Source organism: Salpingoeca rosetta (assembly GCF_000188695.1).
Source record: "Salpingoeca rosetta unplaced genomic scaffold supercont1.5, whole genome shotgun sequence".
Classification (NCBI taxonomy): Eukaryota; class Choanoflagellata; order Craspedida; family Salpingoecidae; genus Salpingoeca; species Salpingoeca rosetta.
This window is the reverse complement of record NW_004754929.1, coordinates 938,673-964,412: the sequence shown is the minus strand read 5'-3', so window position 1 is coordinate 964,412 and position 25,740 is coordinate 938,673. Positions and strand designations below refer to the sequence as shown.

Genomic DNA, 25,740 nt, shown 5'->3' with positions numbered 1-25,740 from the left:
GCTCTCTCTCTCTCTCTCTCTCTCTCTCTCTCTCTCTCTCTCTGTGCAGACTTTTTGCCCATCGTGTGCCAGCAATGCGGCCACACATTCTGGTGTGCAGTGCCAACCTCAGTTGTAGTGTTTCATCGTGCTTTGCACCACAAGCGGCGCCTTGTCTGCCTTGTCTGCTGCCTTGTCTGCTTTCGCAAACGCCTCACCGCCACCTTCTTTTCGTGCTGTTGCGTAGTCAACACCATGCCAGGCCTGAGGCACACGAATGTGCGGCTACGGTCGCAAGTGCTCCAACACAGGCCCAAGCTCAAGGCCAAGCCAAGCTACAGCCACAGGTACACCTCCAATGAGTGTGTATGTGTCTGTGTGTGTGTGTGTGTGTTCGTCTGCATGTGTGTTCGTCTGCATGTGTGTTCGTTTGCATGTGTGTTAGCCTGCATGTGCTTGCCTGCGTCGGATATTCATATCTGCAACACCTCCCCCCCCCCGCGTGGTTCACCATGTATTGTTCACTCAGGAGCTGTGTGACATGGGCGGGTGCAAACTACCGCGGGCAGCAGGCTTCTTCTGCCCACACTGCAAGCTCAGGCTATGCGAGAGGTGAGCCACGGGCATCGTTCTGTTTGTTTGCATGCTTTCCCTCTCATCTCTTGCGCTGGAGTGCGGGTGTTGCCTGTCCCATCATGTTGATACGCGCGTGTGCGTGTGATGGGATGTGATGTGATCGGGCCTCGTCGTGCGCTGGCTGCTGCCACATCCTTCAGCTGTCGCCAAACGTTGTTCTCATGCTTGGTGTGTTGCCTTTGCTTGACTGCAGCCACCGATTTCCAGACCAGCATGGCTGTGCGGAAGCGCAGAAGCAGGCAGAGATGCAACGGGCACAGAAGGAACACGCACGCAAAGTCAAGCAACAGCAGCAGGAGGTGTGTGCTCTGTCCTTGTCGTGGATACGATGGACGTCAGTGGCAGATTGCCACACCCTCGGCGTGCCCTTTGAGACGCTGTGCTCCTGTACGCTCGCACACATGCACACAAATGAACTCAACCCGCGGCTGCTTTGTGCTCGCGCCGGCTGTATGCATGCGTGTGTATACGTGTGCGTGTGCATTGCAGGCTCAACGCAAGGCGGCATCTGTATCTGCGCGCAAACTCAAGACGCGCACAAGCGTGTCCACGAAGATTGTGCTGATGAAAGCGCGTGGCCTGGCAAAACCGGTTCGCGCGGGAATCCCGGCAGCGAAGCGGCGCCTCGTCCTCCTCGCCATTGCCACAGCAGAGCCAGACGCACGTGGTGATGGTGATGGTGGTGATGATAATGATGGTGATGGTGATGATGGTGATGATGAGTCGGTGCTGACCAGCATCGCATCACAGCTGCACTGTACGCACGTGCATCCCTGCTTTGCACACGTCGACAGGTCCCTAGGTACGTCGCCACACGTGTGTGTGTGTGTGTGTGGTTGTTTGTTGTATACGTGCATGCGCATCATGTGCGTGCGCACGCGTGTGTATGCAATCGACTCGACCTCCTTCCTCATCTTCCCCAACATACCTCCCCCCCCCCACACGCCCTTCTCACCCCGTACTTACCTTCCAACACGCCTGCAGCGGATGTGGTGGACGCGGCGCGGCCGCTGCTTGGTGGCGTCAGTGCAGACCGCGTGCGTGTGTTCGACATCACCCCGCCCGCCAGCAGCGCGAAGGCGGGGCCGAAGACAGGCGGTGGGGTGCGGCCACAAGGCGAGGGCAATCGTAGTGGTGGTGATGGTGATGGCCGCGGTGGTGGTGGTGGCGGCGGCGGTGGTGGTGAGGTGAGCGCACTGCCGATTGCGACCAAAGTAGGGACGAGAGAGGAAGGGTGTGTGCTGCTGGCCACAGTGACTCCAGCGGCAGTGAGCAAGCTCACGCGTGAACAAGCGCGCACTCTGGGCGAAGAAGCACTGCACTGTCTCATGCATGCAAAGAAGAAGAAGAAGACCAGCAAGAAGGCAAAGGCGTGACGCTGGATGTCATGTCGTGGCAACAGCACAACACAACACAATACAAGGTCAGGGCAACACAAGGCGCCTCTCGTCATCTGACTGACTCATTAAACGAAACGAAAGCAGTTCAGCAACGACGACAACCGAAGATCATGCGTCCTGTGCTGTTCTTGGTGGTGGTTGGCGTGGTGGGGCTCGCTGTAGTTGGCAGTGGCGTGGCGTGGGCCCACGACGATGACGTGGTGAAGGTGGAGCACGCCCCAGGCCAGCAGCAGCCTGGGATGGCAAGCCAGGGCGTGGAGGCAGAGACCTGTGCTGATGGTGGGGACGACCGGGCAACATGTGGCGCGAGTGCATCAAGCGCCAGCGTTAAGGATGCAGCAAAGTACAGCGACACTGCTGCTGCTGCTGCTGCTGCCAACGCTGAAGCTGGTACCGAAGCTGAACCTGAGCGACCTGCTGCCGAGACCGCTGATGGAAGAGCTCAAGGCGCAACAAGCGACAAGGAGTCGTCCGAAGCAAGCGTGGATGAAGCCATGCGCAAGCTCAAGCAAAGGTACACGGGAGCGCATGCGTGCATGTGTGTGTGTGTTGTTCACTGCGTGAGTCAAGAAGCACAGGAGGACATGGCTCGACCACGCACTCATCATCACCTTCCTTCATCATCCTCCTCCCCGCCTTGGCAGGCAAGCGAAAGGAAAGATACCCCAGACGGCCATCATCGTCCTGGGCATCATCGGCATCATCGTCTTCAACGTGTACAAGGTGTCTGTATGTGTGTGTGTGTGTGTGTGTGTGTGTGTGTGTGTGTGTGTGTGTGTGTGTGTGTGTGTGTGTTTGCTTGCGTTGCGGACTGCTTGGCCTGTGCCACGCTGCAAGCTGTGGACGCTCGCCGTGCTTCGTGCACACCCTGCGCACCTGTACCCTTCTGTCCATCGCTCACGTGACACTCATGTGCGCCGATGCTCATGTGCGGTGCGCAGGTGTCGTCACGGCTGCGTCAGCGACAGCAGGAACGAACCCAGCAGCGTGTGAAGCAGAAGCTCGCATTCAACAAAGGTGCTCCCTTGCTTGCGTACTTGCTTGCTTGCTTGCTTGCTCGGTTGGTGTTGTCTAAACGGGACGCGTGCACACACGCACACATACACACGCAAGCACTCACACATGCACACGCACGCACTCACACATATCCGCACGCACGCACTCACACACATATCCGCATATACACGTGTCTCCTGGTTGCACTTCTTCGCAGAGCGGGAGAACGCACGCCGGCTGTTGTCGGAGAACGAACGCAAAGTCGAGCAGATGACACAGTACGTTCATGTCAGGCTCTATGCGCCCGTGCATGCGACCAGGTTGTGTTGGGGAACATTGGGGGTGTGCTCTGTGTCATCTGACAGTAACAATTGGGTTAAGAGACTCATGTGCTGTTGTTCTTGGCTCTGGTGCTTCCAGGATGCTGGCAGCGATGCAGAACAACATCTCACGGGAGTTGCGAAACAGGTCAGCCACATGAAACACGGCACACAACACACAAAGGAGCGCCTGCGAGCGCACGCGGTCACTCACATACCAGCGCGCGCGCACACACACACACACACACGCACGCATTCACTTGCACTCACTCTGTCCCGTTCATGTGCTCGTTGCGTGTTGCAGACAGCGAGCAGTGGAGACGCTCACCGAGTTCTCAGCCATGTACGTCAACATCACATCCATCACACACACACACACACACACACACACTCCATCACACACACACACTCCATCACACACACACACACACACACACACACACACACACACACACACACACACACACACACACACACACACACACACAAAACACAGGCCAGCATCAATTCATTTGCGTGAAAGCACGATGGTCCACCCTAATGCAACCATGTCTCACCCATCCTCATATGTGTGCGTGCAGGCGAAAGCGCAATGCTGAGCGAGAGACCACGTTCACGTGACACTTTAGGGCGGTGCCAATGTCAAACGACACTACACTCATCGCTCCACTGCAGCTGCGAGTTGTTGCGAGGGCTGGGCTGTCGCGAACACCGGCCCCTGCTGTGTGATGGTTGTGATGCGGTGCCTCTACGCCAACGTCCCATGAGTCTGCATGATACCGCTTGCTTGCCTCGCTTGTGTTACATATATCTCTTCTTATTGAACTGGCAAGCAGTTCACGTGCTGCTGTTGCAACCCTTCGGTACACAAAATGAACACGCGTATGTGCTAGACACGCATAGACAGGCAAGACAGACAGACAAGACAGACAGACAGGTAGATGCGCATACACACACATGCGCACAAACATACATACACACACGTGGACGAGAGCGGCGAATACCGCGGCTAGCGGACTACATGTTCTCTGTGCTCCACTTGTAGGCCTCCTCTGCGCGTGCACGCCGCTTCCCCTGCGACGCAACCAACTTGCGCTCAAATCCGTTGGAGCGGTCGTGCCCGTCCCACCGGTGCCCTGGACACACACGCACACACGAACACGAAGAAAAGTGAGGGTGGAATGGATTGGCAATCAGCTTCCAAAGCACACACACACACACACACACACACACACACACACACACACACACACACACACACACACACACACACACACACACACACACACACACACACACACACACACACACACACACACACACACACGTGTGCCCGGGCCTCACGGTGTTGCTGCGACTGACCTGGCATGATGCCGAATCTGTTTGGGTCTGGGGCGGGACCACGATAGGTTGGACGCAGCGGGCGACCGGACGCGCGGGCCTCTTTCTCCTTTTTCTTCATCATGTACGCAGCCATCGGGTCGTCCGCGTGGATTCGACTCTGCAGCTCCTGCCCCCACAAGCAGCGCACGCGCATCATGGTGAGTGGTGGTGGTGGTGGGGTGTTGTTGGCAGTCGTGGCACATGTCAAACATCACAGCAGCAGTATCAGAAGCAGTCGCATCAACAGGAAGACGCGGGAGATGGGCACGGCACCTTGTTGTAGTCCTCGTCGTCCTTCGTGCGGGCGAGCGGCCTGGACGCTTCGTACGCATCCTCCTCCCGCTTCTTGCGCGCCGCGTCCGTCTGCGCCAACCTGATGGTGGTGGTGATGGTGGTAGGGCGAGGCAAGGATCAGAAGTGAGGGAGTGAGAGAGAGTGTGTGTGTGTGAGTGTGTGAGTGAGAGAGAGAGTGTGTGTGTGTGTGTGTGTGTGAAGGTGAGTGAGTGTGTGTAAGTGAGTGAGTGAGTGAGTGTGTTTCTAATTGTGCGTGTGTACATCATGCAAACCGTCGTCATGCCACAAGAGCGCATTGTATTGCATGCGTGTGCACATGTGTGTGTGTGTGTGTGTGTGTGTGTGTGTGTGTGTGTGTGTGTGTGTGTGTGTGTGTGTGTGTGTGTGTGTGTGTGTGTGTGTGGTCGTACCCCCTGCCCCATTCCATGTGCTTCAGCTGCTTCTGCAACAGCTCCTCCTCTGCTTGCCGCTTCTTCAGGCGCTCCAATTTCGGATCCATGCGCCGCCCGCTGCACGCGCGGTGATGGCACGCGCAGTGGTGGCACGCAGGTGGGAAATAAGGAGTCAAGCGGTGAGTGTCAGGGGAAGCATAGATTGCCTGGTGCAAGCTCTGAAACGCCATGACACATTCACACGCGCACACATGCACACACGTGCACAGCAGGCAGTTGGGACACGTTCCACGACGGCATACTCTGCTGTTCGATGGATGGTTTCCACGGGCGCAGACTGACGCGGCGGCGACAAATCCCGACTGCACACACACACACACACACACACACACACATGTACACATGTACATACACACACACACATGTACACATGTACACACACACATGCACGTGAGAGGTAAACATGATGGTGAGGTGCGTGGAATGACTGCAAGGGAGGACATGAATGTTTGTGAATGTGTATGCTTGTATGTATGTGTGAGTGTGTGTGTGTGTGTGTGTGTGTGTGTGCATCAAGAGGAAGCAGCCAGTGAAGGCGGCAGGAGCGCTGTGGTGATGGCAGACATGCGTACTCGGCAGGGCGGCGCGGAGGGCTGATGTCGCCGCCAGCAGCGCGACGCGGCGGAGACGCATCGCTGGAACCGCCGCAGCACACGTGTGTGTGTGTGGGGGGGGGGAGGACGCGGGGTTTGGAGGGAGGGAAGGGTGGAGAGTTGCGGGTGGGTGTGGGATGAGTGGAAGTCGTGTGTGGACGTGTGAGAAAAGTGCTTCCTTCGAGCACGCAACCATATTCATTCGCACTGCAGGCGTCACAGTGATACACGCTTACACACACACACACACACACACACACATGTACACAGACTTACACAGACTTACACACACATAGGCTTACACACACACACACATAGGCTTACACACACACACACACACTCACACGTAGGCTTAGACTTATACACAGACTGACACACACCTGTCGCTGTCGTGTCTCCTTCGTCGTGGGGGCGAGGCATCACTGGTGTCGAGAGAAAGCCACAGCACAGAAACAAATCATGAGCACCACGAGAAGCTTGTCGCGCAAGCTCCACATGTACACGGCACACGCAGACACGAAAGTTACTTGCACGGTTACCCGACGCATGCACTTGCACACACCTATCACTGTCGTGTCTCCTTCTGCGCGGAGGAGAGGCGTCACTGAATAGAGACACGAAACCACCGTGTGAGCGTGCTTGGAGATGCCACAACACAACAGCGAACATCATATCATACGTGGTTGCAACAACATGCACATGCACACATGCAAAAATACACAAGTACATGCGCATGTACACATGCACACACACACACACAGATACACAAGTACGCGCATCCCCACCCAACACAAATACCTGTCGCTGTCGTGTCTTCGTCGTCGGGGAGGAGAAGCATCACTGCCATTCAAACAATGCCAAGCAATGCGCATATGGAAAGCATAGAGTGAGCACGGTCAGTGATCGAGGTGAGTGGTTTGTGCAGGCGTGCACACACGTATTAGCGCGTGCACTCACTCGTCAGAATCGTGCCGGCGCCGTCTTGGCGGTGACATGTCCATCTCTGCAGCTGCAACCCTATCCAACACAGCACCGTGCATCAATCAGGGCGTGAGCGGGCACACATGTCTTGACTGCCCCTGACAACAGGCACTGGCCCTTTCACAACCTTCGCTCGACCGCACACACGCACACGCACAATCATGCCATACACACGAATGCACAAGCGTGTCATACACACGCATGCACAAGCACGTCAGACGCACGCATGCACAAGCATGTCATACGCACGCATGCACACACACACCAAAGCACACACACCAAAGCACACATCGACCCACCTTCGTCCCCTTCTTGGCATGTCCAAATCGTCATCATCTTGCTCAAGCGCTGGCTTCCACTTTGACGCGGCTTTCCTCGTCGTATCGGGTGCAACCTCTGCAGTCACGTCTGCCGTTTCGTCCATACCAACGACCATGGGCCGGTCCTCGGCGTCCAGCGCAGCCATGTCAGGGTCGGAATCGTTCGTTGGGATGGCATCACCATCATCCACGACAATCTTCAAGCGCTGCTCCTGCTTGCCTTTATCCTTCTTCCTCCTGCGCTTCTTTCGCTTGCGGTCCTCCTTCCCTGCTCCAGCGCCGCCGCCGCCAGCGCCGCCGCCACTGCCACTGCTCGCCACTGGCCCGTATCGGGCCGCCAAGTACTCTGCCATCGACGACGACGACATGGCTACAACAGTGCTCACAGCACAACAGCACAACAGCACAACAGTCACCAGTTGCGCGTTCGTTCGTTCGTATCGGCCTATAAATAGGCCAACAGGCAAGAAGGACACCGGATACACGACGCCACTTCCAGCGGCGTTGCTGCAAGTGAAGCGAGCAACCACAAGTACAGCAGCCACACCAGCACAGCACATACGGGCAGGGTGCTGACGCTTGTTGTTGTGCCGTGTTGTCGTGACAAGCACTCGCACCCACCAGCCACCCAGCACAGGCAAACAACGGCTCGCAGACACACGCAGGCATTTGTTAGCATAGGCTCATCTACAGCCCAAGCGAGCGAGCGAGATGCGGGTGCGAACAACGCTGGTGGCGCTGGTGACGATGGCATGCTTGGTGGTGGCTGGCTTCCTCTTGACAGTGTCACGCTATCAGAGGGCCCCGACGGATGCATGGCTCTTGACCACAACCTCGGACGTCGGCAGTCACGCCAACCTTCACTCTGGTTTGAGGCATGGCAAAGAGGAAGGCCGCGAAGCAGGAGCAGGGGGATCGGCAGCTACGACAACGACCGTGATGCACGCAACCACATCGACGCCAGTCCCACTGCCGCAGGATGCGGGCGACCAACCCAACAGCCCCGCCCCGCACAACGGCAATGTCAAGCGCATCTGCGGCCCCGGTAACACTCCCCTCACCCACATCAAGTACATCAAGGTCCGCATCATGTGATGTTAACCTTGGGCGCGGATGCGATTGCGGATTGATGCTGCTCTGCAGTGTCGCGCATGTTGTGCTCTGTGCATGTGCATGTGTGTGTGTGTGTGTGTGTGTGTGTGTGTGTGTGTGTGTGTGTGTGTGTGTGTGTGTGTGTGTGAGTGTGTGAGTGAGTGTGTGTGTGTGTGACTGCACATCTTTGTGATTGTGTGTTGATGCGCACCTTTGTGAGTGCGTGACTGTGACTGCACATCTTTGTGATTGTGCCTGCTGTGCTTTGCATGCGGCGATGACGCAGGCAGGACTCACTCGATCCCGTGCTCGATGCCATGCTTTGTTCACGCTTCCCTGCAGACGCACAAGACAGGGAGCAGCACGCTGACCAACATCTTGCACCGCTTTGGAGTCAAGCACGTCAGTGAGCTGTGATCTTGCTCATTGATCGTGCTGTGCAAACACGGTGTTTTCTTCTGTCTTGCTTGTGCTGTGGCACAACGCACGCGTGTGATGCGATGCACTCCCTCCCTATCCCTTTCTCTTTCCCTTGTACCGCTGCTCCTTTCTCGCCACAGCAGTTACCTCAACATTCGTGTGCACACGCGCCTGTGGTGCTGCTGAACAATGCTGCCTGCAGGATCTGAAGATGGCACTGCCAAAGGACAATGTGTTTTACGCGTGGCCGCAGGGAGACGAGCGCTCCATTCCCGCGTCTGTCGAATCCATCAAGGGCAGTGCTCCCCCCTATGATATGCTGTGCAGCGCGCACGTGCGCTACGTGAAGCCTGCGCTGGAATCCGTCGTGCCAGGTGGCACATATGTGACTGTCCTCCGCCGGCCGACGTCACACTTCATGTCGTCGTGGTCCCACTGGCACGTGTGGGAGCACATCATGCACCGCGGTGGTCCAGAGCTCACCCCAGACCAGTTCCTACAGGTACGTGTGTGTGTGTGTGTGTGTGTGTGTGTGTGTGTGTGTGTGTGTGTGTGTGTGTGTGTGTGTGTGTGTGTGTTTCTGTGTGTCTGTGTGTGTGTTTGTGTGTTTGTGTGTGTGTGTGTGTTTCTCTGTGTGTCTGTGTGTATGTGTGTGCCTGTGTGTCTGTGCATAATTGTGTTCACAATTGCATCCGATTATTCTCCAGCACCACCCCCCCCCCCTCACAGTCACCACCACCACCACCACCACCTTCCCCACCACCTCCTTCCCCTCCTTCATGGCGAGCAGGGATTTGAGCAGTACCAGGGGTATCTTGGCTTCGGCGACCGCATCTTGCTGCTCAACAGCTACGCATACGACCTCGGCATCAGCCACCCGACACCCGGCAACATCCAGCAGGTGCGAGAAGAGGTGGTGAGGACGGCATACTCGTGTGCATGCTTGGAGGTGTGTGTGTGTGTTTGTGTGTGTGCGTGTGTGTTTGTGTGTTTGTATGTGTGTGTGTGCGTGTATGTGTGTTGTTGTGTGTGTATGTGTGTGGTTGTGTTTTCGCAGATGCCAGCCTTTGGTGCAGTCTCTCATGTGTCACCCTGACGTGCACTGCAGCTCATCACGGAAATGGAGGAGAACTTTGGGGTCGTCTTGATCACGGAGCACATGCTTGAGTCCCTCGTGCTGCTGAAGCGAACGTACGTCCACATACACGCGAGGATGGTGGACAAACATGCAACGACATGCACACACACACACGCGCGCACACACACACACACTCTCTCTCACTCACACTCTCACTCACACACTCTCACTCACACACTCTCACTCGCACACTGACACACACACACACTCATTCACGCACGACGAAAAATCACATTGTTTGGAGCACAGGTTGTGCTGGAGTCTGGAAGACGTGTTGCATCTTGGGCTGAAAGTCTCCAAGCAGAAAGCAGCCGGAGCAACAGATGCCATTGCCGAGCACAGGTGATGATGGTGACGATGCTGGTTGGCGGGTCAGTTGGATATGGAATAGAACCATGTTTGCCGTCGTGTGTTTGAAGATCGGACCTATGTCCACGCTTTTGCGTCCAAACACTCACCCGTGCTGCTGTTGCCCTGTGAATGTGTGCGTGTGTGCGCGTGTGCGTATCCATGTGTGTGCACGTTGTCAACAGGCGCGAGTTGATCCACGAGCTTGACTGGGCAGACACGCTGCTGTACGACCACTTCAACCGCTCCCTCTGGCGCCGCATTGAGCAGGAGGACGGATTCATGCAGGAGGTGACCACACACACACATACACATGCACTACACACTGTATGCTGTGTCTAGCACGTGCGATGTGTTGTTGCGGGTGAACATCAGGGTATGTGGGGAACACATTCACGTGTTCGTGACCCATTCGTGTGCGCACGTTGGCTACCACAGCGTAATGGCTTTGCTCACTGCTGCACCTCACCCCCCCCATCTTTGGTGCATCAGGTTGAGGAGCTGAAGCGTCAGGTGCAGGTGTGGTCGGAGAGGTGTGCACCCCTCCAGCACTACGACGAGGATGCACACAGGGTGCGCACGTGCATGTGTGATCAATGCGTGATGCATGATGCTCGAGCGCTGTCGCCAGTTGCGTCTGCGGTATTGGCAGCAGTGAGCTTTCTTCACGAGCACGAAGATCTATGCGCGCACACACGCACACACGTGTGCCTGCACTAGCGTACGACCACACCACCTCCACTGTTCAAGTCTGATGGCTCGATGTCTCACCGCGGTCATGGGTCCGTTTGCACGCAGGTGTTTCTTGAGGAGCGACCGAAAATTTCGGACGAGCAGCGTCTCTGCCACTACATGTGGCTCGACTCAAAGGGTGCGCACTTGCAACATTAATATGTGTGTGCGGCGTGTGTGTGTGTGTGTGTGTGTGCGTGTGTGTGCGCGCGTGTGTGCGTGAGTGCGGTGTACAGTTTGTGATACCTGGATGTATGCGATCAACGCTGATGTGACGGTTATGGCTCCAATTGCATGATGCTTGTAGGTTTTGTGAAGCACTTGAAGAAGCGAGAAGGCTACCCAATTGAGAAGCTCGAATGCTGGGCAACACACGCTAACACAAAGGTGCGTGTGTACGTGCACCAGGTGTGTGCACCTGGACACTTTGGCCGCCGTTCGTCTGCTCACCAGCACAATTGCCATGACCGACCACGATGGACAGATTATGTATCTTGTGACGGATCACCCGGCCGATGACGCCGCAATGAACGTCATCGCGCAGGTCGTCGGCGGATCGCGTAAGCATCAACACACACACACACATGCACACACACACATGCACACACATGCACACATGTGCACACGGCATTCGCACACGTTCACGTACATGTGCACACTCATGAAAACACCTCTTGTGCCATGTTCTTGTGTTTGTGCAGGCGGGCGCGTGGCAACAGCTGATTATTCGCAGGGCCCAGACACCTCGCACCTCCCAGATGGCAGCCTCCTTCCCCCGCCAAACCACATCTTCAGGTGACGGCGCTTGCTTCGCTGTTGTGCTTTGGTTGTTGCTTTGTGTTTCGCGTGATGTGTGTGCTGTAAGTTGTTCCTGCGTGTTTCCTTGCGTGCATGTGTGTGTGTGTGCGTGTCCAACGACATGCCACTTTGCTCCCCCGCACCTCTACTCCACATCAACATCAATCTCTACAGTCGCTGCACTCTTACCCTCGGGACCCTTACTTCGCATTCAATACTCCTACGAATGTCTCTGTGTACCACTTTGCAGATCACCAGCATCGACCGCTTTTATGATCACGGGATTCACACATACACGGTGCGATATTCCTGGGTAGCGGCGTGTCAACCCTCGTTTCGTGTGATTTGTGTTGTGTGCGTGTGTGTGCGTGTGCATGTGTGTGTGTGTGTGCGTGCGTGTGTGTGCGTGTGTGTGTGCATGTGTGTGTGCGTGCGTGTGTGTGCGTGTGTGTGTGTGTGTGTGTGCGTGCGTGTGTGCGTGCGTATGTGTGTGTGTGTGTGCAATTATTGTCCCCATGCACATGCATCAGTCATCATTCATTTCACTCACGTGTGTCACTTCACCTTGGCCACTGCCGTCACCGCGCACACACACACACACACACACTTCATCCTACAGCCCCTTCATGGACAGAATGCACCAGGGACTCATGTTCATCGCAACGTTCAGGTGCGCGCACGCACATGCGCAAACCGTGAACACACACACACATACACACATACACATACACATACACACACACATGCACGGAGAACCGCATGATTGTATGCAGTTGCACTAGCATGCACATTCTTTTCACAAAATCATCACTCCAAACTTATGTACCTTTTTTTTTTTTTTTTTTGTTGGCCCCCTCCCGCTCGTCTTCCTGCTTATCCTCCAATCACACGTGCAGGGATCCTGTGTCCGAGTTTTTGGACACGTGGACGCGTCTTGACATGCCTGGACGCATGCGGAACATTGATCCGCAAATCCCATCGCCGCTGGACTCCTTCCTTGATGATCCGGACCACTGGCTCCAACTCCTCCGCAACGTATGCGCACTGCCGTGATTTGCTTCGTGTGCATCATGAGCAAGGTCAATGCACGTATCACGCAAGCTCACACGTTGATGCACACCCATACACGTTGATGCACACTCACACACATACACTCACACACACGCTCACACGCGCATTGTTTGCGTTACTACAGGAGGATGGCTTTGATTACGGGCACCACCTCTTCAACCGCAACGCGTACAGAATGGGCGTGTCCAGAAGTCCAAACAAGCACGAGGTGCGAATGGCACGTGTACAGCTCGTCACGACACGACTCGTTACATCTTGAAGTTGTTCACTGCTATCTGTTCATTACGGTTTCTTTTCAGTCCGTGTACCCATTTCCTAACTGGCAAACACACACGAACACACACATACACATATACACTACACACATAACAAATACACACACATACACACACATACACACACACAAACCATTGATGTCAGATTGACGAGGCAAAGAAGCATGTGCTATGGTTTGCACTCATCATGATCGCAGAGAAGCCAGATGAAAGCATGGTCCGTGCAAGTTTGTGTGTGCGCGCGCGTGCGTGTGTGTGCACATGCGTCCAGCAACAAGCCTGGTGTACGACGCACATTCTTCACTTCACCCTCGTATGCATCTGTGCTCTCACTCACTCACACACGCACACACGCACGCACGCACACACACGCACGCACACACACTCACACACGCACTCACACGCGCGCACGCGCACCACATCACCTCCTGGCTGTAGGTGATGCTGCGCCGGACGGTGTGCTGGACAATCAAGGACGTCATCAACTTTGACATGGACCAGTGGAAGGCATCGACCGCTTTTAACGTGTGTGCATGTGTGGTCGTGCCTGCAGCTCCGCAATCCTTTGCGGTTCTTGTCTCAAGTGCTTGTGCTTGTTAACGCATGGCCTGTCCCTTCCTCAATCCTCACAGCCATGTTCATGCCAACCATCACCCCAATTGTGCTCGTTGCCGCCGCTGCTGCTGCTATCATGATCCCATGATGATTACGCTCATGCTGTGCGGTCTGCAGGTGAAAGACCACACGACGCGTGATGAGCTCATGATAACGAAGCGCATTTATCAGCTCAACTGGATCGACAAGACCTTGTATGATCTTGCAAGCAACGTCTTCCGCGATAAAGTGGCAAGACAGGTGGGTTCCCGTCCCATGTCACTGGTGGCACTGTGTGTGTGTGTGTGTGTGTGTGTGTGTGTGTGTGTGTGTGTGTGTGTGTGTGTGTGTGTGTGTGCGAGACAGTGTGTGTGTGTGTGCGAGACAGTGTGTGTGTGTGCGAGACAGTGTGTGTGTGTGTGTGCGAGACAGTGTGTGTGTGTGCGAGACAGTGTGTGTGTGTGTGACAGTGTGTGTGTATTTGTGTGTCTGTGTGCATGTGTGTCTGTGTGCCTGTGTGTATCTGCGTTTGGCACTCCATTTCCTGGTAGTGTGTGACGCGCATGTGTGTGTGTGTGCAGGTGAGCTTCAAGGAAGAGTTGCAGCTCTATCACGAACAACGCACCGCCCATCTCGCCGCTTGTGAGTGCACCCACATGGCGCTGCGTGCCTAGCCATGTGTGCATAAATGCGATTACACTGCTCGCCTCGAGGGTGTGGTGTCGGCATGCCATTGCATGTCATTTCTTTCCACCAACCACAGGCGGCAACTTGTTCACTCCAACGCCCAAACACACGCACGCACACACACTGACACGCTCATTCACATTGCATGTGTGGATCACCAGGCGAGGCGCACAAGGACGAGTCGATGGCTGCGAAATTGGTGGAGACAATCCTGCATCCCTCCCGCTGCCACGTCATGTCACGCACACGCGACGAAACATTTGCAGACGTGTCCTCATCAGCATCAGAGCCGTTCTCGCCTCCACCGCACCCGTAAACGCGACACACACAATCACACAATTGCACCACCCCCACGCTTCTTGTCGCCTTAATCCCCCATCTCTCTCCCTCTCATTCTCCCATTCTCTCTTCTGACTGTGTGTGTGTGTGTGTGTGTGTGTGTGTGTGTGTGTTAACTTGGGTCCGCCACATCCCTCCTAGCTTTGGTTTTGGTGTACCCCCTTCCACTGCGCCTGTATGCCGTGCTCTTGCTCGTCGTGGACTTTGCTCGCGTGCGCCCACACATTTTGTCCTTTGGAACCTAATCAGTATCAGATGTGGTTTGCTCATTCATATGCGTTCGAATGTGTCCGTGTGTGTGTGCGTGCGTGTGTGTGTGTGTGTGTGTGTGTGTGTGTGTGTGTGTGTGTGTGTGTGTGTGTGTGTGTGTGTGTGTGTGTGTGTGTGTTCTTGTGTCGTCTGCCTGCCTGCCTGTCTGTGATATCGTGCCTTGCCTTGTCATTGCAGTTGTTCGTGGGTAGCTTCGGTTATGAGCTCGAATGTGTACACAATTTACAAGAGATAGATATGTGAACACGACCACGTGACACACGCACGTTGCTTGCTCACATGCAAGCCGACCCATGTCTGCAAAATGCACACAGCTGCGCCAGACACAAACACAAACACACACACACACATACACACACATAGCGAAGCTGGCCCTTCCTTGTCGTTAGTTGGTGCGCTGTCGTTGCCGCTGCATGCGCATCCACCTGTCGATATGAGCGAGCTTGGCTTCGAGCTTGGCCACGGCCACATCGACATGTGTTGTGTCCAGACAGAACCACGCCTCCGACGACCGGCACAGCGCAACCGCATCCAGCACGTCCGGTGCGATTGCGTGGGTGATGGCTGGCGGGCAGCACTCGGCGACGGCGAGCATGCACGTGCACGCATGGGCGAGTGGCAGGGCAAGGCACGCCGCAACCTTGCCTGGGTTGGTTGACGACACGCCATACGACACCTTCACGGCAGTGGCAATGTGCATGCGCGCACGCGACTGCGACGGCAGCGTCCATGGGCGAGCAGCGAGGCGTGGATCGGCCACACAGCGCGCCGTGGCATCTGCAATGTCAACAAACAGGCTCGGGTCAGCCAGCACCGCCAAGCGAAGGACGGTAGCCACCTGCGGCGTGCTGAGCGCATTCACCATCAGCAGCAGGTTGTCTGCGTCGGGAAACGGTGTGAACGTGTTTAGGTAGGCGCGTAACTTGTCCAGCTTGCGCTGCATTGCCTTGGCCTTCTTCCCCAACAGCAGCCAGTACTCGCAGTGGCGCGCAGAGACCACAGCGTCCTCCAGGGCCTCGCACAGCACGCGCGCACCGCCCACATCAAAGCGCACGAGCATCAGCGCAGCGTCGAGCAACGGCAGCACAACGTCGGCCAGCCCCTCACCGCGCACACGCTGCCTCTCGTCGTCAAACTGGTGGCCGTGGTTGTGGCGGAGGCACGAGATGGCGCTGGTCAGGGGCGCAAGCAGCCGAGCAACGGCTTTGTGCGGATCAAAGTGCCGACGAATCAGGTCTGCCCACGATGGCAACAGTGGCGGTGGCGATGGCGGTGGTGGACGCGATGGACTGCAAGACCTTGGCCGTGACGGTACTTCTGTCATTGGTGTCTCCTTTGGTACCTTTGTTGCTGGTGGACGGTTCTTGATTGGTTGCATTGTGTCCTCGGAGGTGGGTGGTGCAGGAGAGGTCAGGCAATCATCACTGATTTGAATGGCAGGGCTGCATCTTACACGCACCGCTTCTTCCTTCTCCTTTCCCACAACGGCATCAACACCATCAGCGTTGCTGTCATCATCTGCAGCATCATCCCGGTCATCATCATCATCATCATCATCATCATCATCATCATCATCATCATCATCATCATCATCATCATCATCATCATCATCATCATCATCATCATCATCATCATCATCGTCGTCGTCGTCGTCGTTGTCGTCGTTGGCGTCATCGTCGCGGCGTGTGTATCGACGCTTGGCCTGTTGTCGCTTTTGGTTGTGCTGCTCCCGATGCTGCTGATGCTGCTGCTGTTGCTGCTGCTGTTCTTGTTGATGCTCATCCTGGTCGTGTGTTGGTGCAATGCCGTGCAAGGTGCGCATGGTTCGCCAAATATCGGGCCAGATATGAAGGCAGTCTGGCCGCTCCAGAATCACAGCGCGCAGGATCGCGCGCGCAACCAGCTGCGATCGACCATCAATGTGCAGCGAGAAGCGAAAGCCAGTATACCGCCCTGGCTGTGGCACTGGGACTGGAATGGGCGCGAAAACGGTCGCGTGTGCTGTGTGGCGGTGCCGCCGTCGCCGCTGTTGTTGCTGCTGCTGCTGTTGCTGTTGTTGCTGAAGGAACTGCTGCCCGAGCTGGTCAAAGGTGTCAAGCATGGCAGCAACAGAGGACACGCTGCTTGCGCCGGTGCTTGCACCTGCAGCGACTTGTTGAGCGACGACTTGAAGCCTCTCCTCAAGGTGCGTCCGCTCTGTGTCGTAGTTGAAGTCATCCGGTGTGAATGGCGTCTCTGGCAGCACAACGCCACCGCTGGCGAGGCAGAAGCTCATGTGCGAAGCATCAGCACGGTTACTTGCACGGACGACAGCAGCGTCGTCTGTGGTGCCGGCAGCGTCACTGTTGGCAGTGCTGCAACTGTACGCGCCACTGCTGCGTGGACGATTCGTGTTGATGAAGGCGGCCAGCGCTGCGGCCGTTGGACACCAGATGACATCAAGGGGCCTGGTGGTGCTGTGTCGAATCTGCTCCTTGAGGGAGCCGAGCTGCTGGCAGACGAGGGCAAAGTAGGTACCGCGCTGCGTGGTTGTGCCGATAGCGGAGACAAAGTCGCAGTAGAAGCGCACGAGCGTGTGCGTGTGTGCTGACCACTGGGAGAGCACGGTGCAGTGCCGCCGCGGCGGGCTCCTGGGCGCTCTTGGCCGGGCGTAGCAGCGCGTGACCAGCGTAAATGTCCCTGAGCCGTCGTCCACGCCCAGCGCATGCACGAGCAGCATGCGTGACTGCAGTCTGCGCAGGGACGCCGCAGAGGCTGTGGCATCTGCGTGCTGTATCAGCCACACGGGGGAGATGTCCGGAACGGCTGTCGACAGGAAGCGTCGAAGCACCTGCAGCACATATGTATCCACTGGTGCGCATAGTGCCCTCATGGCACCTGTCGATGAGGTCCGCGCTGCAGTCCGCGCTGCAGTGCCTTGTTCCCTCTCCATCCCCACAGCATCTTCTGCGCTCTGCATGCGGACCACTGGTTGTTGTTCTTCTTCCCCATCATGGTCATGCTGGTCTTGTCCTCCTCCTCCCCTCATCGCGCCACTGGTGCGTTCTCCTTGTCGTTGTCTTGTTGGCACATTCGTGCAAACTGATTTCAGTTGCACTTGCTCCCCATTGACAACACACACAACGCTGACAAACAACACAAACCCTTCACCAGCCAGACACCCAGAGAGACACGATGGAGGTGGAAGGGGTGACCACAACGGCGTTCTCGTCGGATCACAGCGATGGCAGCAGTGGTGCCGATGATGAGTGGGAGGAGGAGGATGGACTGACCTTTAGGAAGCGGCACTTGCCATGCTTTGATGAAGTGTATGGCAAGCCAGAGGCCTTGGAGCACGCACTGCACCGAGAGACCTTGAACGGGCAGCCAATCCACGCCGTGCTGAGCTGGGCGTTGCCACAGGCAGCCGATCTCTGCTTGCTGGCCATCGATGCCTCTGGCTTCACGCTGTCACCACAAACACGCCAGTACCTTGAGACGTCCAGCACTTCACATCGCACCACCACGGATAGTGACAAGCAGCACGTCCTCGAACTAGCACACAAGCGGCGCTACTTTGAGGCCGAACTCACATGTCAGTCAGTGGCTGTGATTGTGAGCAGGAGGGAAGGGACTGTCAGTGTACAAAAGGCGTGGGCCACACGTTGGCTACGCTTGCATACATGCTCCCCACGTTGATGCCTTGACCGTTGACTCACGCTCACACGTGCGCGCACGCACATCCATGTATTCTCAACAACCATACTCACTCTCACACACACACACACACGTATGTTCAACAACCATGCCCACTCACACACACACGCACACACACGCACACTCACACACACACACACACACACACACACACACACACACACACACACGCACGCACGCACACATGCACGCTCATACAGGTGCACCGCTGCAGCAGCGAATTGAGGAGCTACAACGGCAGACGAACCGATCTTCTCGCGAGGAAGAAGAGCTGGCGCAGCTCAAGACGCAGGTGGAGAGGAACGCAGTGGTGCTGGAGTACGAAGTGGACGTGTGGATGCGCGTCGTCTTTGTGAAGATGCACGTGCCATTCACTGTTCGCTGCGCAGTGGCACAGAAGCTGCAGCTTATGATGCCGCTGAAACGCAGCATTCGCCTTGCCAGGCGCAAGCGCAATGCCCTCCTCGACACCATCGACCCACTGAACATCCTCAACCGCATCGGGCGCAACCGCGTGGGCCCGGCAGGAGAAGGCAGCACCAGCGAACGCCCAACGACATCTCGGCTTCGACGCCGTACCGTATCCACGCTCGCCGTGAACAGTGCCATCAACGAGCAAGACGCCGCGTTCCTCATCTTGGACGAGGACGACGAAGAGATTGATGAGTCGCAGGATGAAGAAACTCTGCAGGAAATTACAGCGGAGTTCTCGTTAGTTCGTGCATCTGCGTTTCGCAATTTCAGCAAGCCCGACTTGTTCTTCACACCCGCACAGAACCTTCGGCTTACCCGACAGATTCTGCTGGAACGGCCGTTCACAAAGAGTGTCCGAATTGCCCATGCCGCTGACGGCAACGCAACGAACCCGCTCCAGCACCATCAGCAGCAACAGCAACGGCGAGGGCAGCGAGCAGCTCAAGTGAACATTCAGGTGGAGGAGGTTCATGGTGGGTCAGGGCGCGGGTCGCCGGACCAGGAAGGATCAACCAGTCCTGCCGACATCCAAGAAGAAGAGTTGATTGCCCACGCATACCGATCGCGTGGGTACCAGCTGCTTGTTGCTGACGGCGCGTACTCCGCCGTATTCCCGCTTCACGACACAACAGCGGCAACAACAGCAGACAGTGACGCGACAGAGACGTCGGCAGCACCGACGCTCGACGCAGCTGTGGCCGAGGATGAGTCACGTCTGCTGTCCTCAAATGGTTTGCAGATTGAGCGGTCGCACAACCCTTACGCCAACCTCTGGCTCAAACTTGTTCTCTTCTGGAGCAACTGGCGAAACTGGAGGTGCGTGCGTGCGTGCGTGTGTGTGTGTGTGTGTGTGTGTGTGTGTGTGTGTGTGTGTGTGTGTGTGTTGTGTGTGTGTGTGTGTGTGTGTGTGTGTGTGTGTGTGTGTGCGTTTCAGATGCTTTCTGCTGTATGGCGGTGTGAGTTCCCCTCGCCTCTTCCCTCACCTTCCCCCTGCCCTCACCTTCCCCTCTCAACCTCCCTTGCTTCAACCATTGCTCTGCATCTGCTGCAGGCACCACCAGCCGTTGCGACTGGTGAAGAACTACTTTGGCGAGAAAGTTGCCTTCTACTTCCTCTGGCTTGAGTTCTACACAACGTGGCTGGTGGCCCCGGCCCTGCTTGGCTTTGTTGTTTTCTTCCTTGGCTTTGCTCTGCAGGCCAACCGAACAGATGTGAAGGAGTATTGCGCGAGCAACAAAACCATGTGCGCTGTCTGCTCCTCCTGCGATCAGTTTACTCTTCAAGAAAGCTGCAACGCCTACAAGACCGGGTGCGTTGTTGGTTGTTGTTGTTGTTGGTGTTGTTGTTGTTGGTTGTTGTTGGTGTTGTTGTTGGTTGTTGTTGGTGTTGTTGGTTGTTGTTGTTGGTTGTTGTTGTTGGTGTTGTTGGTTGTTGTTGTTGTTGTTGTTGTTGTTGTTGTTGTTGTTGTTGTTACTGTTGGTTGTTGTTGTTGTTGTTGTTGCTGTTGGTTGTTGTTGCTGTTGGTTGTTGTTGTTGTTGGTTGTTGTTGCTGTTGGTTGTTGTTATTTCTTCAGGTTTGCCACATGGGAGTTGCACGGCACGTACTTGCTTCGCAATGGCTCACACTGTACAACATACACATGCACGCCCGCACAACATACCGTAAAACCTCCCACAACGTCAGATATCTGTTTGACAATGGGGCCACGGTTGTGTTCTCGCTGATCATGTCTGTGTGGAGCACACTCTTCCTGGAGTTTTGGAAGCGAACGCAGAACCGCAAGGCGTACGCGTGGCGTGTCCGCAACTTCGAGGTGCGTGCGTGGGCAACTTGACAGGTCACATTGTTTGTTCTCGGTTCGCTTGAAGTTCAGAGGGTATTACTTGCTTCATTATATCTCCACGTCACTCACGTCATATCGGCGTGTGTATGTGTGTGTGTGTGTGGGTTTTTTGTCCTCTCTCTATGCGTGCGTGGTGGTGCAATCCCCTACTCTCGTCATTCTGTGTGGTCGCTTGTGTGTTTATGTGTGCGTGCGTGTGTGCAGGAAACGGAGCCGCACCGCCCGCAGTTTCGTTCTGAGGGCGTGAAGACGGATGATGTGACAGGGCTTCCGAAACCATTCTTCCCCTTCAACAAACGCCTTCGTCGCTACATTGTCTCCTTTCTCACTGTCACCGTCATGCTCGGTGCGTTGTGAGCCGGGTAATAGTGTTTTCATGTTGTGCAAGTATGTGTGCGTGTGTGTGCGTGCGTGCGTGCGTATGTGTGTGTGTGTGTGTGTGTGTGTGTGTGTGTGTGTGTGTGTGTGTGTGTGTGTGTGTGTGTGTGTGTGTGTGTGTGGGTGGGGTTTGAGCGTGAGTGCGTGCGTGTGTGTATGTGAGTGCGTGCGTGCGTGCGTGCGTGCGTGTGTGTGTGTGTGTGTGTGTGTGTGTGTGTGTGTGTGTGTGTGTGTGTGTGTGTGTGTGACTCTGACAGTAGTTGTCAACACTGGCGGATGTGCTTTGTTCTGCACTGTTGTGCGCCTGCAGGCATTGTGATTTTGGCTGTGGTTGGTGTGATCCTCGCTCGAACGGTCATCCGCACCAGGCTCTATGAATCATCATCGGAGGTGCAGTTGCATGCAAACGTCCTCTTTTGTGTCATGCCTGCTCCGTGATGCTGTTGGTGCTGATGGTCGCGTTGATGGTGGCGGTTGTTGGTGCTGTGTACTTTGCATTGCTGACGTCCCAACACATCTCTCTCCCTCTGTCGTGCTGTCTCACTTCACTGCATTCTTACACGGACAACCTTGATATTGTTGTAGAGCGTGAGCAAGGCCTCGGGTGCCATCACATCTGTTATTGGCGCTTCCTTGTCTCTCTTCATCATTCTCGCCCTCGGAAAGGTCTGTGTGTGCGTATGTTTGTGTGTTTGTGTGTGTTTTGTAACACCATCATTCGAGCTGCCGCCATTCGGGTTTCTCGTGAAGGGATCGTGTCAATGCATGGCCAGAAGCACACGCAAGTGGCTACGGCAGCCTCCGCATATGTGCTGTACTCAACGCACAGCCTCCATCTCATCTTTTCGCATGCACGTGCTCGTACATGCACATGTGCTGGTCTGCTTCATGTCCAGGTGTATGCACGAATTGCGCTGACCTTGACGCGCTGGGAGAACCACGAGCGTGAGAGCGAATTCGAACGGGCGCTGGCCATCAAGGTGTGCGTGCGTGTGTGCTGTGCGTGTGTGTATGTGTGCGTGTGTGCACGTGTGTGTGTGTGTACGTGCGTGTGCGTGTGTACGTGCGTGTGCGTGTCCATGTGTTTGTGTATTTACGGGGTACGTTGATTTCATGCGTGCATGGCTTCAGTCTGTTTCAGATGCGATATGGGTCGGCAGCAGATCAGTGCTTGTACTCATTCATGTTGCCTCACGTGTTGCTTTGGTTCAGGTGTTTTTGTTCGAGTTTGTCAATAACTTTGCATCCATCTTCTTTGTTGCCTTCTTCAAGGTATTGATGTTGCAACACGTTCGTGTGCGTGCGTGTGTGTGTTTGCATGTTTGGGTACGAATGTGCGTGTGTGTGTTTGCATGTTTGGGTATGAATGTGTGCATTTGTGTGTGTGTTTGTGTGTGTGTGTGTGTGCTTGCTTGTGTGCGTATGAGGACGAGGGTTCGCGACGATAGCCAACCATCTATTTCCTTGTGACTGACATGCCCGCTACGTGACGCGTGCTGTATTGTGCAGGGCCAATTCATTGGTCGCCCGGGCAAGTTTGTTGAGTTCTTTGGCTATCGCCAGGACGCGTGTCCCGAATATGGCTGTCTCATCGGTGCGCACTTGTGTTTTCATCACGCCTGCCTGCAATTTCGTAGCCGCATCACTTGGAGCGTGGCAGAGGTGGATGGGGATGGGAGATCTGCTTTCTTGGGCGTCGCGCTGGTTGTGACATACCTGGCTGATAATCGCCGCCACACGTACACACGTACGCATTCTCACTGACGCGCGCACATGATTGTGCACACACACACACACACACACACACACGCACGCACGCACGCACACACGCACACGCACACACACACGCACACACGCACACGCACGCACACACACATGCGCACACGCACACGCACGCACACAACTATACGCCATGTCTGCAGAGTTGACGATTCAGCTTTCTGTGATTATGGTGGGCAAGCAGAGCATGGGCAACGTGAAAGAGGTTGTGATTCCTTACCTCTTTGGCGTGTGGAAACGATGGAGCCTTGCTCGTCGCATGCTGTCTGTGATCAAGCAAGCTACAAACACCGCAGAACATGGCAAGGATTCCAGCACCGATGGCGCGGGTCATGCCAACGACGCGCAATCCTCCTCCGCAGCCATGTTTTCGTCGCCCCTCGCTGTTCCGCAAACGGTTGGCCAGGACAAGCCCTTCAACAAGATCCTTCCGTGGGCGGTGCAGTACGGCTACACGGCGTACCCAGGCCTCTTCAGGGAATACCTCGAGGTGGGCAACGCATCGGGTGTATGCGTGTGCGTGCGTGCGTGCGTGTGTGTGTGTGTGCGTGTGTGTGTGTGTGTGTGTGTGTGTGTGTGTGTGTGTGTGTGTGTGTGTGTGTGTGAAAGCGCACAAGCGTGCGCATGCATGCGAGTCTGCTTTCTTGTGTGCGTACGTCATTCACCGCTTCGTTGTGCTGTTGTCGCTCGACCGCTCACGCGTGCTGCTTCGTTTCCCTGCATGCCTCTGCTTGCCTGTAGATGATTCTCCAATTCGGGTTCACCACTCTGTTCGTAGCGTCCTTCCCGCTGGCGCCCATCTTTGCTCTCCTCAACAACATTGTTGAGATTCGCCTTGATGCGAAGAAGCACATGCACGTGCTGCAGCGCCCATTTGGCTTTGTGAGTGCGCGCTTGCTTGCTTGCGTGCTTGCTTACATGCTTGCTCGCATGCACGCTTTGTTGCGTTGGGGTTCGTGCATGACTCCTATGCGCGTGCTTGTTCTTCGATTCTTGATCCTCACGCTGCTGCGCTCCTTTTTCTTCCCGTTGTGTTGTGTTTGGCTATGTTTTGTTTGTTGTTTGCATGTGACAGGGTGCGGAGAACATTGGCATTTGGCAGCACGTGTTGAGTTGGGTCAGCATTGTTGCCGTGATTACAAACGCCTTTGTCATCGCAATCACCTCCAGCTTCATTCCTCGCTATGGTGTGTGTGTGTGTGCGTGTGCGTGTGTGTGTGTGTGTGTGTGTGTGTGTGTGTGTGTGTGTGTGTGTGTGTGGTGTTGCACGTGTTTTGTTGGTACCTGTGCTTGTTTGTACATCGTTTTTCAAGTACGCACGTTCAGTCCATCATCCTCTTTGTGAATAGCTTGTTCCTTGTTGCTTTTGGCCCACACTACAAGACTGCGTTTGTTTCCTTGTCTTTTCCATCCCACAGTGTACACGCGCCTGAATGGGGATCTGGCCGGCTTTGTGGACGCCAGCCTGGCCAAATCACCCGTGACAGACCCAACGTCCAACCAGGTGTGCGCATGTGCCCTGTTTTGATTCTGCCTTGTGCGTCGGCGTGTGTTGGCTCAGCTGCTGCACTGTCATGCACCTCTCATGCTTCTTGTTTTCCTCAACGCTTGACCTTGTGTGCAATTTTTAAAAAGTTTGACTGCTACTATTCTGGGTATCGCAACCCCGATGGAAGCTATTCCACCTTGCACTTTCAGATTATGATGGCAAGGTGAGAAGATACGGGGGGGTGTGTGTGTGCGTATATGCGTGTGTGCGTGTTTGTGTGTGTGTGTGTGTGTTTGCGTGTTTGCGTGTTTGTGCGTGTGCGTGTTTGTATGTGTGTGTGTGTTGGAATTGAGCTTCTGCTTGGCACAAAGCGCCATTTCAGCTGCTTACACTCAGTCTCGCTCCTGCTCACATGTGGCCACGTGCACACATGGACAGGTTTGCCTTTGTGCTCATCTTCGAGCATGTTGTGTACACGTTCAAGTACTTGCTCAGCCTTGTCATCTACGATGTCCCCAGCGACGTGGAGATTAAGATTCGCCGCGAAGAATACCAGGTACACCGCGCTACCGCGTTGGCTTGCTTTTCGTTGTGTGTGTATGTGTGTGGCTGCACCTCCGCGTGCTGCCTGTGTACATGCCTCTTTGCAACAACCTGCACGGCGCTCCATGATTGCTTGTGCCACTTCCTCACGTCCTTGGTTGTGTTGTCTGCTTGCAGGCCAAAATTGCCCTTGACCGAGAGCTTGCTCGCACTGCCCGCCACAAAAAGAATACCTGACTGCCAATGGAAAGGAAGCCTCTGGGAGAGCTGCTGACTTTTTCCTTCCTTGCTTGTTTGGTGTACCATACAAACCCACAAACACAACGCCTCCTGTCTGTTCCCCAGTCATGATCATAATAAACGCACCACCCAGAAACGGAAGCCCCTGCAATCATCCAAATCGCGCTCGTTGTTGCGCT

At 55.4% G+C, this 25,740-nt stretch overlaps 6 protein-coding genes across 6 annotated transcripts; 4 read left to right on the top strand and 2 right to left on the bottom strand.

Moving 5' to 3' along the window:
• Positions 1–48: 48 nt before the first annotated feature.
• Positions 49–2,098, top strand: PTSG_11862 (uncharacterized protein). The gene is made up of 6 exons (XM_004996704.1): positions 49–92; positions 227–326; positions 509–591; positions 809–914; positions 1,105–1,417; positions 1,600–2,098. Exons 3-6 carry the CDS (start codon positions 521–523, stop codon positions 1,989–1,991), a joined length of 882 nt encoding a protein of 293 aa, XP_004996761.1. The 5' UTR covers positions 49–92; positions 227–326; positions 509–520; the 3' UTR covers positions 1,992–2,098.
• On the top strand, positions 2,092–4,243 carry PTSG_11861 (uncharacterized protein). The gene is made up of 7 exons (XM_004996703.1): positions 2,092–2,529; positions 2,660–2,738; positions 2,957–3,032; positions 3,229–3,289; positions 3,432–3,479; positions 3,636–3,674; positions 3,913–4,243. The coding sequence occupies exons 1-7, from the start codon at positions 2,126–2,128 to the stop codon at positions 3,950–3,952; spliced, it is 747 nt and encodes a 248-aa protein (XP_004996760.1). The 5' UTR covers positions 2,092–2,125; the 3' UTR covers positions 3,953–4,243.
• On the bottom strand, positions 4,125–7,794 carry PTSG_02271 (uncharacterized protein). The gene is made up of 11 exons (XM_004996702.1): positions 7,334–7,794; positions 7,011–7,070; positions 6,852–6,893; positions 6,616–6,657; positions 6,434–6,475; positions 6,033–6,095; positions 5,703–5,762; positions 5,419–5,517; positions 4,988–5,087; positions 4,694–4,841; positions 4,125–4,467 (listed from the first exon to the last, which is right to left on the bottom strand). Exons 1-11 carry the CDS (start codon positions 7,720–7,722, stop codon positions 4,349–4,351), a joined length of 1,164 nt encoding a protein of 387 aa, XP_004996759.1. The 5' UTR covers positions 7,723–7,794; the 3' UTR covers positions 4,125–4,348.
• A 23-nt stretch (positions 7,795–7,817) lies between these two features.
• On the top strand, positions 7,818–14,961 carry PTSG_02270 (uncharacterized protein). The gene is made up of 21 exons (XM_004996701.1): positions 7,818–8,434; positions 8,789–8,848; positions 9,069–9,368; positions 9,657–9,767; positions 9,975–10,057; positions 10,254–10,346; positions 10,538–10,643; positions 10,845–10,925; positions 11,151–11,223; positions 11,392–11,471; positions 11,569–11,644; positions 11,786–11,879; positions 12,133–12,180; positions 12,502–12,552; positions 12,779–12,917; positions 13,078–13,161; positions 13,374–13,445; positions 13,667–13,753; positions 13,961–14,083; positions 14,404–14,464; positions 14,671–14,961. The coding sequence occupies exons 1-21, from the start codon at positions 8,066–8,068 to the stop codon at positions 14,823–14,825; spliced, it is 2,346 nt and encodes a 781-aa protein (XP_004996758.1). The 5' UTR covers positions 7,818–8,065; the 3' UTR covers positions 14,826–14,961.
• Positions 14,962–15,503: 542 nt separating this feature from the next.
• Positions 15,504–18,077, bottom strand: PTSG_02269 (uncharacterized protein; the record flags this gene model as incomplete). The annotated part of the gene is made up of 2 exons (XM_004996700.1): positions 15,504–16,354; positions 16,814–18,077. The coding sequence occupies 2 exons, from the start codon at positions 18,075–18,077 to the stop codon at positions 15,504–15,506; spliced, it is 2,115 nt and encodes a 704-aa protein (XP_004996757.1).
• Positions 18,078–18,211: 134 nt separating this feature from the next.
• Positions 18,212–25,697, top strand: PTSG_02268 (uncharacterized protein). Its single transcript, XM_004996699.1, has 17 exons — positions 18,212–18,692; positions 19,015–20,104; positions 20,340–20,597; positions 20,973–21,102; positions 21,337–21,478; positions 21,821–21,900; positions 22,096–22,176; positions 22,407–22,490; positions 22,723–22,782; positions 23,020–23,104; positions 23,433–23,779; positions 24,031–24,171; positions 24,365–24,476; positions 24,708–24,793; positions 24,925–25,001; positions 25,217–25,334; positions 25,499–25,697. Exons 1-17 carry the CDS (start codon positions 18,293–18,295, stop codon positions 25,556–25,558), a joined length of 3,351 nt encoding a protein of 1,116 aa, XP_004996756.1. The 5' UTR covers positions 18,212–18,292; the 3' UTR covers positions 25,559–25,697.
• The last annotated feature ends 43 nt before the right edge of the window (positions 25,698–25,740 follow it).